Source organism: Thamnophis elegans, chromosome 4, assembly GCF_009769535.1.
Source record: "Thamnophis elegans isolate rThaEle1 chromosome 4, rThaEle1.pri, whole genome shotgun sequence".
Lineage (NCBI taxonomy): Eukaryota > Metazoa > Chordata > Lepidosauria > Squamata > Colubridae > Thamnophis > Thamnophis elegans.
The window spans coordinates 66,249,855-66,269,291 of record NC_045544.1 but is presented as its reverse complement, the minus strand read 5'-3'; the positions used below and the strand labels follow the sequence as shown (position 1 = coordinate 66,269,291).

General features: G+C 40.1%; 1 protein-coding gene across 1 annotated transcript; it reads left to right on the top strand.

The window, feature by feature from the left end:
* Window positions 1–5,118: 5,118 nt before the first annotated feature.
* RHOU (ras homolog family member U) lies at window positions 5,119–18,445 on the top strand. Its single transcript, XM_032215458.1, has 3 exons — window positions 5,119–8,041; window positions 11,116–11,174; window positions 17,601–18,445. The coding sequence occupies exons 1-3, from the start codon at window positions 7,735–7,737 to the stop codon at window positions 18,054–18,056; spliced, it is 822 nt and encodes a 273-aa protein (XP_032071349.1). The 5' UTR covers window positions 5,119–7,734; the 3' UTR covers window positions 18,057–18,445.
* The last annotated feature ends 992 nt before the right edge of the window (window positions 18,446–19,437 follow it).

Sequence of the window (19,437 nt, the reverse complement as noted above, 5' to 3'; positions counted from 1 at the left end):
CCCAAGAAAGAGACAGTGGATTAAATCTTGTATATAATGATTACTTAAATCGAGATAAAACTGTACATTGGGGGAATATCCTTAAATACCCTTATATGATGGTTTACATTTTAACTACTCAATTGCAAAATTATCTTTTCACAGTAAAGAAGTGCTTGAACTGATTTATTATTGAATAATAATAAATGAACTGAGTTTTGAATATTGAATAATAATAAATGAACTGAGTTTTGGTATTACATTTACATTTTTAACTTAATCCTAATTTAGTGTAAAGATAAATTGCTATGAGGAGTCTAGGATTGTTGTCTTGTTCTCCCTATCAGTACTGTAACAAATTCTTGCAACTTTTTACATATCAGGTTTAGGTTTAATATGGATTTTGAAAAGCTGCTTTAATGTGCATTCAATATCATTATTACTTCTTGCTGTCAAAAATTAATATACTTTTAAGACAATTGCTGTGAATATAATGGAATAATTTCAAAAACAGAGCCTTATAAATGCCTGAAATCATCTAAAATGAATAGGAGAGCTATGGTCTTCTCTTATTGACCAAATTGATTCTAATAAGTCACTAGGCTCAAGGCTGACTCAGCCTTCCATTCTTCTAAGATAGGTAAAATGAGATCCCCAGTTATTGGGGGCAATATGCTGACTCTGTAAGCCACTTAGAGGTTGTAAAGCACTGTGACGCGGTATATAAGTCTAAGTGCTATTTTTATTGTGATCTGGCCTTTTATTGTAGGTGCACATTATTTTTCGTTGTTTTCTTCTTCACCTGAAACTTGTCTATCTTGTTCTTCTAGAACTTTAATGGCTAACCTTTTTCTAAAGGTGTGCCAAAGCTGTGTGTGCACGCACTATCGCTTGTGAGCCCACCCACCTATGCATGTGTGAGCAACCCACCTGCGCATGTTTGAGCGACCCCTGTGCAAGGGGGAATTTTCGCCCTCCCCAGGGTCCAGAGGCTTTCCTAAAGCCTGGGGAGGGTGAAAATGGCCTCCCCTAGCCCTCCAGAAGGCTGAAAATCAGTTGGCTTGCATGTACATGCGTGGCAGAGCTGAGTGCTGGCATATATGCCTCCTCGTGCCACCTGTGGCACGCGTGCCATAGGTTCACCATCATGGTTTAGAACATGGGTACATCGTATTTAGACTTACAAAAGTAACTGGAAGTGCTTGTAAGATCTCACTGCTTTCATAAGAATGTCTAAAGCAAGGTCACTCAGTCTGTAAGCTCCACCACTTTGGGATGATATCATAACAGAAAGAGAAAAGGGGTGGGGCCTGCACTGAGATGTTATGATGTTGCTTTCATCATTCTGACCTACCTTGCCCATCCCCATTGATACCAGTGATAGCAATACCATGGATGGCCTTTTCCAGAGCTGCAATGTCCTGTAATACTCAGTCGATGGGGCAGAGTTTTAAAGAATGTGAATCTCACATTCTATGATCTATAATTGCTATTTGTTCAACAACATTTGAATGGATGCCCATCTTAGAAGATTGGATACCCACCTTAGAAGATTTTTAAGAAATGGTCAGGTTTCAACATCTGTATGCTGTAAGTGTAGTACTTCCACTAACACTATACTAACACATATTTTGGGCTTGTGCCATGCTCCATCATTTTGGTTTAATATTCATATGATTAAATACAGATTTGGGAAGAGAAATAAGGTTTATACATAGAACACTGAATTGCATCCTGAACTGCCTACATAGAAATACATCTCAGAGTTTTTGATATGCCAGTTTGACTTCTGTGAGAAAATAAAGGTGAGATGTTGATAACAACAAAATGTGATCAACTCATTTGCATTTTGCCACTTTCTTTTCACCTCAAAGAAATGTTCATAAAGGTTACTTTAACTATGGATCTGTTTGATATAAATGGATGATAAAAATTCCAGGCGCTGATGACACATTCAGTGAAATAGCTACAATGCCAGACAAATGGGGCTTAAGACCTGTGCCAAACACCATGGTATCTTAATGGGAGGGAAAAAACTTGGAAATTTTTATTACAACTTCTATAAATAGCAGATTAATTGCAGGAGACATGAAGGAAGCAGAAAACCAAAACGAAAAGCTTAGGTTGTGATTAGTATCTCCACATAAGCTGATTGTTTAAACTGAAATGTAAATAAATAAATAAAAGTGCTGATTGCTTAAATTGAACCAAAAATCAAAAAAGTGTTTTCTTTTACTGTACAGTTACGGCAAGAGTACCCTGGTTCACTGTATGATACTACTAACAGAAAAAAAGATATATAGACAGTCCGGAATGCATAGAAGAGCATCTATGTAGGTTGAATGACGGAAGTAATTGTAATGTCGACCTCACTGCTGTAAATAAGGAGGAATTTCCTGACAGTGAGAACAATTAATTAATGGAACTGCTTGCCTCCTGGCATCGTAGGTGCTCCATCGCTGGAAGTTTTCAACAAAAGATTGGACAACAATTTGTCCAAGATGGTATAAGAGTTCCTTCCTTGGGCAGGAAGTTGAACTAGTAAACTTGCAAGGTCCCTTCCAGCCTTGTGTGTCAGGCCTGGAAACCATCTTTACCAGCGTCATGGATGGATGATACAGTAGGTACTCCCAAGAATGGGGTTTCTTGCTGCCGTCACACAGCCAGTCTTTGGCGGGCTTCCTGGAACAGTTCGGCCAGTTTCATTGTTACTTGGAACCTGACATTGTGATTCTGTGATTGTCCTTTTCCTCTCTTTCCTTCCATTTTCCTCAGAATTGCAGACTTTTCCCTTTTTCAAGAGAGCTAGGTTATGGTTCATAGAATTTTCTTGGTAAAATATCTGTGTGGGTTTTCAGTTCTTCCTCCTGCACAGCATGAAATTATATTTTCTCCAGTATCACTCAGTGTTAATTTGCCTCCAATTATCATCTTATACTGCTGCTATCTGGTATAGGTGTCTGCTTGCTTCAGCTTGGCAGCTGTGGTGATTTTTAGCTGGGAGTCTTGGTGTACACTCATTATTCTTCGCTTCTCCTTATCAAAAGTAGGCAATCCAACAAGACTTGAAGGGGAAACACATTTCAGTAGTTGTGTTCCTAGGGATTCTTGTGGATGTGAAGTCAAGAATATAATGGTAAAACTGTAGTTCAAGCAAGCATATTTGACTAAATTGTATAAACCCAGAAGTCTGTTTGATTATGAATCAATAAACCAAATACTGAACAGCATATAATCCATAAATTCCATTACAACAGCATTTCCAAAATTCAGAAGTTCATTTTGAGAAGCACAACCCACAAAATATATGATCATCTTTTTAAATCTAGTATTGATTTTATTACATTGGACAAACTGCAACTTGATTTCACCAGAGATGGAGACAAGCCAACAGATGCTACTTTTGCAAATTTGTCCTGTTCATTATAAATGGATGGAGGTTGCTAGTTTTGAAAGAAGAAATATTATTCTGTTTTTGTGTTAGTCGTTATAGTGAATATTAATAATTAAATAAGTAGAAATATATTAAGATTCCTAATTCTGGTTCTTAAATGTAAAAGCTGCAAGCTCTCCCTACAATGTGTCCTGAAGAGGGGAAAAACTCAGACACAGGGTTTCTAACAAATATTAAAACTTTGTGATATAATCTTAGTAAAAAATATGGGGAAGGGATCTATGCTAACAGCTTACAAGAGCACTAGAAACAATACAGAGAAAGCAAGAGGCAGGTTATTCTGATCCTATTACAAATTAATACATGAATAAGGAGTTCTATTTTGACTACACTTCATATCTGCTTTTGCTTGCCACATAAGCAATGGAACAATCCATAACCAGTGTAGTCATACCTAACATTAGAAGTGAGATAAGATATAAATCCTAGTCTATAACTATAACTGAATCTAAAAAAACCTCCTTTGATGCTACTTGTACATTTGGACTTGATCCTAGGATCTGAACTTTTGTTTGCTGGCTTCTGTCCCTAAATTTGAATTACTTTTCTTTCCATGTATTGTTCAAATCAAAGGTTCAAGTACAGTATTCAGAAATCGTCAGAAAGAAATCTATAGATCTTACACATAAATGGGCCTTTCGTTGTACAGTATAGAAATGCCACGTCGCCAACAAAGTCTCTTTAATTTCACCATCACAAGAAAATGGTTTAAATTGATACTGTACTGGGGAAAGGGATGTGGGTGTTGCAGAACAGCTAGTTGATCTTCCTGTTAAACAAAAGGCTAGTGTACTGTACTCTGAAAGACACATCACAGTTCAATACTGGCCACAGAAGAATAAAGCAACTCTGAACATTTAAGAACAAGTGGAATGTTCGTGTTTCTTAAACTGAAGTTGTACTACATGTTTAAAAATGAACACAGAGCATTTTGCCTATAGTCTGCAATCATTTCATGAAGTAATTTTTTAAAAAATCTCTGTGGTTATTTTTGCTACTACACAATGGGATTCTCAAAATCATTTATTTGACCAAAAAATCAGTTAACTTTTTCTATATGAATGATCCAGTGGTGGGATTCAAAATTTTTTACTACTGGTTCTGTGGGCATGTCTTGGTTGATATGGCAGAGGAAGAATACTGCAAAATCCCCATTCCCATTCACTCCAGGGGAAGATTACTGCAAAATCCCCATTCCCTCCCCATCAGCTGGGATTTGGGAGGCAGAGAATAGATGGGGGCAGGGAAAGTCATAAGTGGCATTTACTGGTTCTCCGAATTACTCAAAATTTCCGCTACCAGTTCTCCAGAACTGGTCAGAACCTGCTGAATACCACCTCTGGAATGATCTTTCTCTATGGTGGTGGATTTTTACCCATTGACAAAGATGTTGTAATGGAAATAATGAGGAAATTATAAAACTCTTCTTTTGTCACTAAATATGATGTACTTTATGTAGTTCTTGCTATTTGCATAATTCCCAGTATGAACACCAAAATTTCTGGCATCTGAGCTCATGGCAAATGAAATGGTCAATAAAAGTGTCACCAAAATAACACGTAGAGGTCCAAAATGACGAGTTTGCAGCAAGATAGAATACTATTTGTTTATTTTCTTAGACAGTAAAATGTTTACATCAGCCACTCTCAGAGAAGAGGTAACACACCGCTTTGCTAATCAAAAAATGGGTAGACTACAACAGTCCCAAAGATTTGCAAACAATTCTATTGCAACTTTTGTGTCAATTTCCTATAGCCTATCTGGAGATAATCAAGTCCACTTATTCCATTCATTCTTCATTCAAGACTTGGACATTGACAGCGAACAATGGAAAATTTTAGCTTCATACATTTGGAAGAGCTTTTTATGTGGAAATCTCATTAAACTTAGTGGCTTAATTAAAACACATACTAAACTATAGTATGATTGGTGAGGTTTCAGTTTAATAAATTGAGTAAATACAATATTTGGATGTATTGATTGGATGAATTCAACCCATTTTTGTTTATTCAGCAATTCAATATTAAACAATCAATGAATTAATGAAATGTATCAATACTGCTAGTCTACTTCAGCATCCAACAGAAGAACTGCACTTTCAATAAGTTTATATTTAATTATAGGAGAGTTCTTCCGATTTGATTACATAGTCCAAATAGAAGTAGGGTTGCTCTCAAACAAAGAGTAAATTGAAACTGGAACCTCCCAAAGCTGATTTGATTTTATTAGAACTTTTCAGTCAATGGGAGAAAATGCTGAAGGACTGTTAGACTGTCCTACAGTTCAGCCCTCTGTTTTCTCTTCCTCAGAAACATGCTAAAAGAGTTTGGTTGATCTGTAGGATTTTGTTTTATTTTTGCATCAAATGCTTTTTTGGAAAATTCTCAACTCCTGAAAGTCCATTTCCTTCTGCATTTGCAATTCACCCTTTACTTCTACACTTTCTGTGTCAAGAGAGCAGAAAACATTTTTAATTTTTAAAATGTTATTGAAAAATATTTCTAATATAATTCAGTAATCCATGCCCTTTTGAAAGTTTACAGGTCTCAATATTTATGACATTTTTATTAAAAAGTATACATACTTGCACACTTATGTGTGTGTACCCAGACAGACGAGAGGGAACTTGAACCCTGGTCAATATCTGTACAAAAAAAATTAGTTTTATTGACACAGAAAATTAAACCACTACTGAAGTGGTTTTCCATTGCTTTTTCTGATATCCCCCCCCAAGACCAAATGGTCTCCCTTCTAGTATTAACCAAGAGTGGGTTTCCTTAACTTTTGGAATGGACATAAGCCAAGATTGGCTGTCTGAGCATGGCACTTGGGTGGTAAGACTAGCATTTTGATGGAAGAGCACTACAGCAAAGATTTAGGCCAGACTGAAAACCTGGAAAACATACTAGAAGAAGGGAATGGCAAATGAGCTTGGTGTTATTGTCAAGAAATCTGCATGGTGGTATCCATATAGTTGTCAAAGTTGAGCTCCAAACAATATCCATTTGCATCTTTAATTTTAAAAATGCAAAGTTTTAAAAGAATTGGAAACAGGTGAGAAAGACCATTGATATTCAAACACATTTGTTCTTGGATTATTTAACATATATCACAATAGCTAGGACTGCTAGTTGCCTATTACTGTAAGTCACACCCACCCACACATATTACATTTCTTTATACCACTAGTGTGTCTATCCTGGAAAATCTCAGATCTCAATACCACTACATAACAGGTGTTTCCGGATACTGTAGCCAGAAGGGTAATGAGATTTATATTAGTTCTTAGAAAATATGCTTGAGCTGCTAGCATCAAAACTCCAAAATACATTTTATTATGTTGGGGGGAAAAAACCTCCAAAATACATTTTATTACGTTAGAAAGTTCAGGGTATTTGAGTCCTCATCCCGTAATAAGCGTTACTCATTAAGGTGCTGTAATTTGTAATTTTTTTATAGCAACGGTCTTAAACCGATTACTTCTTCGAAAATAATGTAATTGTTCTGGAAGAAGAAAGGAGGACACGTGCAAAAAAGAACTACGGGAAAATGAAAACAAAACAAAACAAAGGGGCCCAGACGAAATCGAAGAAACGACTGCATAAAGAAAATTAAAAGTTTTAAGAAACGTAGGAAAGAGCAAAGGTTTTAAAAAAAAAAGACTGGAACGAAAGGATCGTGCGACGCCTCCGCGGGCGGCGTGGCTTACGTGGCCTTGTTCAAATGTCCAGCCAAATGAGATAAGCCATTGTCGTCAATGTTCGAAAAGAAGCAGACTGGCCAATGGGAAGCGCTCGATCGCCAACGAGATTGAGTCCGAGCCGGCCAGGAATCGCTCACATCGCCTCCTCTTTCGCGCTTTCGCCCCGGGAGTCGAGCGGCGCTGTGGTTTGGAGCGCCGCCTGCCGGCCAGTCCCTTCTCCATCAAAGCCCCGCCCGTCCCAGGCTGCCCCGCCCTCTTTGGCTCGTTTTTCTCGGTTTCTTCGGGATTATGTCATCTGGCGGCAGATCGAGCGCTTGGCTGCTTGTATAGGCTTCCCGCGAGCAAAGGCTGCTGCTGCTGCTGCTGCTGAAGGAGCGAGATCCCGCGACTGTGAGGTGCCGGAGGCGCAGAGCTCGGGAAGAAGGAAGCTGGGCGCTGGGAGTCTGGAAAAGCTCTTCTCCAGCAGGCGCGCCCCCCACCCACCCACCCACCTACCCGGACCCGATCGCTTTCCGGGCGCCTCTCGCCACTGCCTTCCGCGGCTGTGGCTCGGCGGATCTCGTTGTCTTTGGGGGTCTCCCGCACTGGAGCCGGGCGGATGCCGCCGCAGCAAGAAGGAGAAACCGGCTACATCAGCAAGCCGCTGCCGGGCGGCTGCGAAGTGCCTCCGGTGCCCCCGCGTCGGGTCCGCAGTAGCCGAGCGGCGGCGTTGGGGGCTGCCTTGGGTAGCCGCTGCCGGGCTGGAGCCAGCGGAGGGGCCGGAGCGATCGGAGCGGAGCCCCGGCGCAGCATCAAGTGTGTGCTGGTGGGAGACGGCGCGGTGGGTAAAACCAGCCTGGTGGTGAGTTACACCACCAACGGCTATCCTACGGAGTACATCCCTACCGCCTTCGACAATTTCTCAGGTAAATCTGTCGGTTGGGACGGGACGGTTCCAGATGGGTTTCCAATGAAGCCTTTCACGCACCTTTTTCGGCTCTCCGTTTTCTCTTCTGGGAGACACACACACAAACACACACACACACACACACCCCTACACACACACCCGCTCGCTTCCGATCTCAGCGCTGCCTGGGATCGAGCCGAGGGTCCGGGTATTCCTGGCCTATTTGCTCGGCGGCGTCTCCTCCTGGTTGGTTTTGAATCTTCCAACTCGGGGAAGGGGCGGTGCCCGCGGACTGAAGTAAGTAAGGTAGGCTTGGAAGCGAAGGTTGGCCCGGCCTGATCGCTCTTTCACGTCGGGGGGTGAGAGGAAGAAGGGCTCGCAGGGCAACGAAATGGATCGTCCCTAATTGCGAATGAAGCGAGGTTCATTACATCGTAAATCCCTGCCCGGAGAAAAGGGGGGGGGAACACACACACACACACACACACACGCACACCAATCTCTGTGCCTCGAGGAGATACCGGCGTGCAAAGCCGCTCCGATAGTCGTTTGTTGAACCTGTCTGTGAGAAGGAAGGATGTGCACTCGATGCCTGCCTTCTCTCCCGTAAGGCGGGCAAGCCCATTTCTGACCTTTACTCTGCTTGATCCAGTAGTGCAAAGAGTCGAACAGATGCGGCTGGATTTGCATATCCGGTTGTGTAGTGAGTTCTTGTTGTTGCCGGTGTTAAATCCTGGGCATCTTTTATTTGTTGCAAGGTGTATATCAGTGGTTCCCAACGTGGGGCCCACGCCCCACAGGGGGGCAATTTGATTTTTAATGGGGGCAATTTGAACCTTGTTTAAACCAAAAGGCCATTAAACCTTTTAGGCTTCCTCTGCGGGAGTAGAGTTCACTTTTTGAGTAAAGTAAGAATTATATGTTGGAGGCAGGAGGAACCTGGATTTTAGAGATGCTTAGGTGGGGCATGGCCAAAAAAAGATTGGGAACCACTGGTGTGTGTGTGTGTGTGTGTGTGTATGGTATGTATGTATGTAAGTAAGTATGTGTGTGTGTGTGTGTGTATGTATATGTATGTATATCTTTTGTTAAAACTATAAGGGTAGCACTATGTTTCCTAGTTTATTGAGACATCTCAGTCCATTTAGAGGAATTTATTGCCCCCCTCACATTAAAAAATCTGTGTCCTTTTTCTATAGTTCATTTTGGAATATGTGATCCTTATCTGCTGTATTTTTTCACTAGTCCTGGTGATGAGGACTAGTAACTTTTTCACTGCACTAAAATCTGAATCTTTAGAAATGTTGCTAATCCTTGCTGGAGGGAGTGCTGGTGTGGTACAGCATATAGAGCTGAGTAATTTTGGGGTGTTGGCATAGTTCGGTTTATCTATTTATACAGCAGAGAGTTGGATTAAGACCTTGCAACTGTGTTATTCTGTTATCTCAGGGTCAGGGAAGTTACATTCTGTTCTCCAGCCTTGCATTTCTTAGTCCTTTATTTTCTAGAATATTACACTTCTCTTTTGCTTTGGAAATCTTTTGGGATAACTCATAATAATCTTTATCCCTTAAGACAAGGGGTAACTCTTATTCGCCTTTCTTCCCACCAGGTTACTTTAGACTTCCTTTTATTTTTCTTGGAAACCACAGTGGAGAGAGCTTTCTGCTGGGAGCTTTGTGAATGTTTGTTAATTACATCCCCCCCTGACAACTTCTCTAATATTTAATTTTAAAAAAGAGGTGGTGCTCTGAAGCGAGAAAACACTGGCCCATCATGCTTGTCCTTGGAAGTAGATATTCATTGTTACTTGACTCCCCCGCCTCAGAAAAGGTGGTTCCTCCAGGGCAGTATCTGTATTAGTTGACTCTTTTCTGTAAAGTCTGAAGGGCTTTTATGTGCTTGAAAGCAAACACCGAACAGTAAACACAGGGCTCCAATTGTGGGAGTTTTGTGTGTATTTCATTCAGTGCAGGAACATGTTTTTCCAGCCAGCATTGAAGGACGTGCACTCTTGCATTGACCTGATGTCAAAATGCAAGAAATTTTGTTGTAATATAAAATCTTGAGTTGATTATCTGTACTCTAAATTGTTCTATTTTCTGCAAAACCTGTAAGCCACTCTTTAAGTTTACTTGACAATAGGTTCCCTTGAATTTAGCGAAATTGACTCTCAAATAATAAGCTTTTGTAGACTTGTGGCTTTACAATAGAAGATTTGCCTTTGGTATTCATTATTTTAAAAATTCATTTTATTTTAATCACTATAGTATATATTTGTTTTTTAAAACAATTGTATAAATCACCAGTGTATATATTTTGCTATTGTTGTGGTTTGTTATAATTCACCAGTTAAAAGACCCCAATGAAATATTTGACTTTTGTACAATTTTGTACAATTTTTGAGATTTCACATTTATTGCCTTATGCTTATAGTATAATAAAGTTCTCTTCTAAATACCTGAAGGACACAATTTTGCTATCCATGTTGCAGATTGATAGAGCAATGCTTAACCAAAAGCAACATTATTTGTTTGTTTATTATCAATCAATCATATTTATTAACAACCCATCTCCCCCAGAAAGGGGCTTTAGCCTTGTATAATGGGGTTGCTGGGGGGTGGGGGAGAGGCAGACTTCAACCTAATCCACAAAGAAGAAACAGTAGAATAAGAGGAGATTTCTCTACAGGGGAAATATGTAAATATTTGTATTGTCTCCTTTGTGATTTAAAGCACTGGGGAAGGGGTTCAATCTTCAAGCATGTTTAGAGAGTGTTTGTGGAGCAAAATCCTCCTTTGTGTTTGTGTTTCCGGCAGCTCTCTTTTTGTATGGGGCAAATGTCTTTAGGTCACAATTTTCTGCTTTGTAACGAAACCCGGAAGCCCTGAAGGGTTTGTGTAAACCCAGGAATTGTTGGGAAGAGGGGGGGGGGGGAGGATGGGCAGAAAAAGCTGACTTGGGGCTCTGCAGGCTGTTAAACTGGACTCAAACGGGTCCAAAGGTAAATGATTAATGTGAGGATGACAGATGTAATGCTTCATTCACAGGTAAAAGTTTTTTTTCTGACTCTTCCCCTTCCTTCCATTTCAGCTGTTGTGTCTGTAGATGGCCGACCTGTGAGACTTCAACTCTGTGACACAGCCGGGCAGGTCAGTAAAGTTGCTTACATAATTGATCCAGTGGTTTTCAATGACATGGTGTGTGTATGTGAGTATATGTGTGTCACATAGGTATATCAGCACACATCTGCGAATCTGTGATGGAAAAATTCACCTTGGACTCCTTTTAGAAGATTCTACCTTCCTAGATCTCCAGAAGTCCTTAATCTTGGAGGAAGGGGCTTCCCTGCGGCATGTTGGTTTCCCATGTCAGATTTGCCCAAAAGACCCTTTGCCACCTCACAGCTGCCATTAAGGAACTGTCTCCCTTTTGCCCACCTCTTGGCCTGTTTTTCTGAGCCTTCCCCTGCAGCCTTTGGTGGACACTTGGGTTGCCATGGTGATAGCCTGGGAGCAGTGCCACTCTGTCCCAGACAGTTTCCCAGGGTGACATGAGGAGCCCAGGAGCCCACATTCCCCCCTTGAGCCATGGCTGGAAGTGGCTCTTTTGTTACCCTGAGGGCCCAAGGTTATAATGGTTTCTTTGTCACCAGGACAGTGACAGTCCCCGAACAGGATAGGGCAACAGTGGGAAGAGGAGAAGAGTTGCTTCACTGGTTGGCAAGAGTGGTGTGTGTGTGTGTGTGAGAGAGAGAGAGAGAGAGAGAAGAGAAGAAGAGTGCAAGAGAATGAGCTTGTACTTGTGGGCATGTATGTATTTGTATCTGGCCGTCTATTTACCATTCAGAATCCAGAGAAAAAAGCTTTTCTGTTTCTTGCAGGGGTCTGGCCATTGGTGCGTTGGAGTTATAGCAGGATTGCATAACATTTTCTAGGCTGAAGGCTACATTAGCTTTCAAATCCAAAAAGTGGACAGGAACAGGACAGAAACCTTAAGCTGGGGTCATTTCAATTACATCCAGTTAGAATTAAAAGTGATTGTGATATCCCTCTGGTCATGTATTAAAACATTTTCCTCTTCTGGTACATGACATATTAGAGTTTCAGTAACAGATTTTGGAGGTCTCTTAGGTCCAGTCAAGCCTTGAGGGCTAGATTGTGCTCCTCTGTCTTGGAAACTTATGTCCATCAACAGTAATGGAGATCTCTCTCCCCCCTCCCCTCTCTCTCCATCCATTCTTAGAGGAAGGTTTTTAATTCCTGGCAACTGCCTCAACAAGTTCCTGCGGTTTTCTTGGCAACGTTTTCAGAATTGAGTTGTCACTGCTTTCTTTCTTGAGCTGAAAGAGAGTGACTGACCCAGAATCACCCTGCTGAAGGGACAGGAAACACTTTATCAATATCTAGCCTAGTGCCCTAACCACTGCATCATTTATGCCTTTAAGTACTTCAAAGAGTAGAATCTTGGGTTTTGCCCCTAAATCTTGCCTGTTGTATGTGCTTCCTATTTTCTTATCAAACTACTCCTGTACTTTTAATGGAAGAAGTTTGCAGAGCTCAATACCCTTATTTCAAGATTGGATTAGTGCAAGGTGCTTTACCCAGAACTCCCTTTCAGGATTACTTAGAAACTGTTGCTGCGCACCTGGTGACACATAAGAACCACTTGAGCTCAATAACAAGACTCTTTTTCTTAAAAGCTTTTATTTTATTTTAATACAATACAATGCAATAACAGAGTTCAAAGGGACCTTGGAGATCTTCTAGTCCAACCCCCTGCCTAGGCAGGAAACCCTATACTGTTTCAGACAAATGGCTATCCAACATCTTCTTAAAGACTTCAACTGTTGGGGCATTCACAACTTCTGGAGGCAAGCTGTTCCACTGATTAATTGTTCTAACTGCCAGGAAATTTCTCCTTAGTTCTAGGTTGCTTCTCTCCTTGATTAGTTTCCACCCATTGCTTCTTGTTTTACCCTCAGGTGCTTTGGAAAATAGTTTGCTCCCCCTTCATTGTGGCAACCCCTGAGATATTGGAACATTGCTATCATGTCTCCCCTAGTCCTTCTTTCTATTAGGATATAAATTTTGATATAAACAATCCATCTTTCATTAAAAAGTGTGTTATCTGGGTACAAATATTTTGTGCAAACAATTAAAATTTACAGTCATATTCATTATTTAATCCATTCTTAATACCAATACCTTAAATGTCTAATACTATAACAATCCTCTTCATATTTATTTGGTTCTATTAGTTATTGTTACATTTTTCTGCATTTTACACAACCCGTTTTACTAGTTCTTATATTTATTCTCCAACCATTGATAAAAATGATTGCCATATAATATAATAATCGGTTTCTTCTTTAATTTCCAGTGTTAATCTGTTTATTTCTGCACATTCTAATATTTTCCTAATCACATTCTCCTCTGTAGGAATCTCTTCATTTTTCTTGTTGGGGAACTTACCAGAAACTTATAGTAAAGAAAATGTTAGGATTGTATTTGCACAAAATTAAATAATAAGACTCTTGCGGGTACTGCATTCATTTCCAATTTTTTATTTATTTTATTTATTAATTAAATGTATATGCTACCCATCTCACTCACTCACATATTCTGAGTACACTAGAGAGACTGGTGGGAGAGACAGCCCTCCCAGAACAGGTTTTCTCAGTTACTGTCCCTGCCTGGGGGAATACCTTCCCTTGAGGCTAACCGCCCCCTCACCACCTTCAAGTTATAAAGAAAGGCAGTTACAGTGCTGTTATTCTGTAAGGTTTGGAGTCTAATCTTAGTCATTGTGTTGATTTTTTTTAAGTTGTGGAGACTGGGTTGCATTATGGTTTTTATGAAGTTTTCAGGGGTGGTTCAGATTGGGGGTTGCATTTTAATGATTGAAAATCACCCGGAGTCTTATGATGATCATGGGGTGGGTGGGGGACATGCATTGTAAGAAATAACACTTATTTTACTACTTCTGATTGACGTCAGATAATCAAGTCAGAGGCAGCATCAGCTGTAGGCCCTGGTAACCTTTCCCCCCCTGGGTTTTAGAAAGCCTCTTGGAACTGTGGATGCTAATGCCATTTTTTTTTCAAGCAAGACTGTTTCTGTAGTGTGTTTGGTGATGATAAGGGATGAGACAAGAGCCTTTGATTATCTAGGGGCTTTCATATTTCTACCTTGCCCTGACCTCTCCATTTATTCCTCCGTTGTGTAAATTTACAATTGTTCCCCTGAGCTGTAAGACGCATAACATGATTTCTAATTATGCAGTTATTTAGAATGGCAAACCTTATAGGTACACATGGCCGCCATACGGCACCCCACATGCGCGCTTCCTTAGCCAAGACATGAGTGCTTTGTTTTAGTCTTTGTTTTCTGGAGGGGAGTTACATCTGTCAAATAAGGGAGTTAATGAAATCTTTCCTCCTAGATCTCAATTTTATTTTGCAAGCACCCCTGCAGATGAATTCAAGGGAAAAGGGGGCTGCACAACTGTATTTTTTCCAAATATGAATCTCAAACCATCAAAAATCCCTTTGCAAATGGATAAACAAGTTCTACCTTGGTAGCAAAATGTTGGCACAAGAGGGATATTTCAGAGGATGTTTGTTTGCTCTTTGCACGTGTTAATTTAAGGCCCTCTGACAAATATTGCTGGGTTCTAATTAAAATGCCAGCACAAGAGACAAATCCTACTTCTTCAGGAGGCCATTGTTGCCATGTTAATATTTTCCTCTGTTTACTTTCCTTGACTTTAGCTCTTGGAATTTGTATAATTATCAGGCTGTTTGGGAGCTCTCTTTTTCCAACAAAAAAGTTCAGTTCAGATCTAACAATAAAAGCCGAGTTTTTCTAAAGTGTATTGTGTAAAGAGTTCCAAAACGGAGCATATAGGACAACGTTCATTGTATTGAACCAGGAAGTTGGTGAAGGGATTATTTTTAGTGCAGATCATTGCAATAGAAAGCAATAGTAAATATTAACCTAAAGCAGGTTTTTGTGTTATCGGCATGATTTTTGGATGCTGTATTCTTTCCTTGGTGTGTAGAATTTGCCAGAAAGTTAGTTTCAAATTTCCAGCAACTTTGTCTTCAGTAGTAAAACCTTTCATGATTCAGTAAGAGTGAATGAACAAGCAAACAAATTTCCCCAATCAGAGAAGTGAAAGTTATGTAAAGGTAGACTGGTAAAAGAGTGTTGTTCTTGGGAAGCAAAAGATGCTTCAAATTAAGTTTGGGCATGCATGCTTTGTCTGTTGATGCCTCTTTAAAGGAGCAATGTGATCCCTGGGATGGGTGGGTGGGAAACATTTGGTCTAAGGAGAAATTGATTGCCAGCAGCAAGATGGACAGACCCAGTTTCAGGCAATAAGTGCACCATTGTGACTGTAAAACTAATTGTAAGCCAATACACAAAAAACAAAATTCATTTTGGCTTGGTTCAAATTCTAATTTAAACTGTAATTTTATCAGAGTGTGGATAAGTCCCATGGTTTTAAACCAGAGTTTATGGCTTAGTATTACTATATAAAAGAAGCAGTCCTTTATGGTTTGTGCCCCCCCCCAAAAAACAGCATTAAAACAATGTCTCAATGTGAATGTATTTCATTTCTCAATGTATTTCAAGGAAGATGTTAACTTAAATTCTATAATTTTGATTTATTCAATTTTTTATTTGATTTATATATGCAGACATTGGATATGCAGGCATTCAGTTTGCTACCTACAAAGCTCTAAATGAAGGATGATGGAAAGGACACTATTGAATAAATCCCATGCCAATGGACCATAATAGCATGCAACTCTCTATAAATTAAATAATAAATTAAAATCCAATTAATTTATAAATATTATGATATAGTGTAAAGTAATAGATTTCAGCTGAAACAAAATTTGTCTGGTGTTTGTGTATTCATTCATTCATTCATTCTTTTCTGCCGCCACCCCTTATCAAAGTGTTTCTGGAGTTTTGTAAACAGCTAAAATAGTCCATTAATAAGTAACTGCATCAAAGCAGCTATTAAAAAGACAGCAAACAGTAGCATAGACATGACCCATTCACAAATTCTATGCTATGGTATTAAATATATGTGTATATGTACACTAAATGTATTTGTCTGTGCAGTTTGTGTGCAGGTATGTGTATATGTATACACACCCACACCCACACAAAAACACGCACTAATATTCTTTGCTAAAATGCTAGTATGCTAGTAGCTAGTATGTTAGATTTGATCTATTCCTGAATTGAATTTCCTCATTTGCATTGGCAGTTTATTGGCCATTTTATGATTGTGATCCCTGAGATATGTTAGGCAAGCTTTCTTCAATTGAAGATGACTACATATGGCAGTGTTCCTTTTCATTTGAAATACTTTAATACTTTAGTATTTCCTGATTAACTTCATGAAGGTCTCCAGTTCTTTCATTTTCTCTAATTCATATAGGTATTCAATCCAAGTTGTACACAGATTACCCTTGCTGTCTGGGAGGGGAGTTCCATTCCCACCTCACAATCATAGATAACAAGACCATAATACTTTATGCATGTGTCAAAACCTGATTACACCATCCCCCCTCCCCATTTTGCATGTGCAAAAAGTAGTAAAAAGCAAGGCAAAACGGCAACTCGGTGAAATGTATACCTAACAACTGTAGCAGAGGTGGTATTCCGCAGGTTCTGACCAGTTCTGGAGAACCGGTAGCAGAAATTTTGACTTTGGAGAACCGGTAAATACCACCTCTGATGGGCTCCACCCCCATCGAATCTCTGTCTTCCGAGTCCCCGCTGATTGGGAAGGAATGGAGACTTTACAGTATCCTTCCCCTGCCACACCCACCAAGCCACACCCACAGAACAAGTAGTAAAAAAAAATTGAATCCCATCACTGAACCTAGATAGGCAAAACATGGATATATGGCGCAACAGATAATGAGAACCTCTTGTAATTTCTGTTCTTCCAACATCAACACTAGTTCCTGCCTTCTGTTAAAGGCAGCATCTTTCACCAGAGATGCATCACAGCAAAGCCAATCCCTTGAACCAATTCTGTTTTACAAATATGGTTGCCAGCTAATAGTGATGCTGAATGCTGTATCTGGTTGTGCACACATTTCTGTATTGTGGAACCACACGGGTCAGCCTATTTGAGGTTTTGCCAAGTAGTTGTGCACTGTGGAAAATAATTTTCCATATCAAACAACAAAAATAAAATTGTGTCAAGGAGTTCTAATTTCCTCTACAGTCGTAAGTTCTCTCTGTTCAGGGATTTTTGTCTTCCATGTCCTCTTTCCTTCTCTCTGAGCTAGCATTCAGACAACTGGTTCCTTGCTACCTGCCACCTTGGTGCAATGGGTGGGAATGACCTCTCCTGCAAAATGGTTATGGCTGTTATTTTTATAGAACATGTTTTATGCTCATTTAATAGCTGATAAGAATCATTTTGCTATATATCAGTCAGGAAAACCACCCCTTTGTACCCTATGCATTGTTTTTAGGGAGCTTAGAAAGAGCCTTTCGTTACTCTAAAGTTACTTATTCACCTTACTTTTATTTTTTGCACAGGATGAATTTGACAAGCTCCGCCCACTGTGCTACACCAACACAGACATCTTTTTGCTGTGCTTCAGTGTTGTGAGCCCTTCATCTTTCCAGAATGTGACTGAGAAATGGGTACCTGAAATCCGATGTCATTGCCCCAAGGCTCCTATTATTCTCGTCGGGACCCAATCGGACCTCCGAGAAGATGTCAAAGTACTCATTGAGCTTGACAAATGCAAAGAGAAGCCTGTGGCGGAGGAGACCGCAAGGCTCTGTGCCGAGGAAATAAAAGCCGCCTCTTACATCGAATGCTCAGCTTTGACTCAGAAAAACCTCAAAGAAGTCTTCGATGCAGCCATTGTGGCTGGCATTCACTACTCAGATACTCAGCAACAGCCAAAGAAATCCAAAAACAGGACTCCAGACAAGATGAAAAACCTCTCCAAGTCCTGGTGGAAAAAATATTGTTGTTTTGTATAGGGTGGTGGGTTTTTTTTAATACAAAGGCCTTGGAAATGGTGGTTTAATCACTGAAGGTGGTTTGAGGTGACTTTGGCTGAGAATCTCTCTCTACTCCAGAGTGCACAGTTAAGATCCACCCCTGAACATGCTGCTAAAATTATCTCTTCCCAATGGAGATGTGGAAGAACGTGAGCTGGGAAGCTGAGGTGGACCAAACTGAGGGTTTTCCCACTAGTGGTAGTTTCTTTGTTGATGACTGCTGGCCTACACTTTGATGGAACTGAAAGCTGAACCATGAATTCACTGTATACAGGTGTAGGAAGAGCTAGAACCAGGAGTGAAATTCAGCAGGTTCTGGAGAACCGGTGATGGGAATTTTGAGTAGTTTGGAGAACCGGCAAATACCACCTCTGGCTGGCATTAGAGTGAGGTGGGAATGGAGATTTTGCAGTATCCTGCCCCACCCACCAAGCCACGCCCACAGAACCGATAGTTTAAAAAATTCAATTTCATCGCTGGCTAGAACCAAGGGTTCTCCTAAGAAGTCTGCATGACAACTGTGAGGACTACCACATAGTCAAATTATTTTTTTCCCAAGTGGATGTCTAAAACTGTGCCTCTTAGGACATTAGCTCAAGACGGAGAATTTCCCTGCCTGCGTTTTTAGTCTTGTAGGCTTCAGGAATACTACAGCCCATTTCTGAAATGTACATTGTGTTGCTACATTAGCAGAAACTGCACGTGAATCTGATATATTTTTCTTAAAACGATATGCCTACTTCATGCACAGTGTGGGGATGTCTTAACTAATAGAGCAGCTGTGCAAAATTGTATCTTCCTTGTATATCCCCACTGACAGATCCCTTTTACACCATGAAATGTGCATGCTTGTTGGCTTGGGAAAAAGGGGAAATCATATTTTGAATAGCAATGGGCTTCTTTTCTATTTATAGAGGATATATGACAGCTCATTCAAAGATGTATCAATATCTGCAGAAATATGGTGCAAATCAGTGCTAGCCCGATTTACCATTGGTCGATTGTAATCTATAACACGAAAAGTTCTAAATTGGGGAAATCTTGTCTAAATTCACATGGAAACTTTTTTCCATCAGATAATCTCAACTAATTTTTAATCTTCTTTGCTGAGTCTTGGGTATCACAATACTGTGTCATTGAAACAATATTTGCTCATGTAAGATAAACTGGAATGGAAAAAAAAACTATTATCTGTTCAAAATTCCAGAAAGCCTATTTTTTTTAAGTCAGGAAATTTACTCTGAGTAAATGTGCATAGTTGTTGGGAAATGACTTTCATTCTGAAGATGCCAAAATCTTTTTACTGGCAATGTTCGTGTAGCAATAAATGATGGCAAATGTTGGTTTACCAGTGTTCATA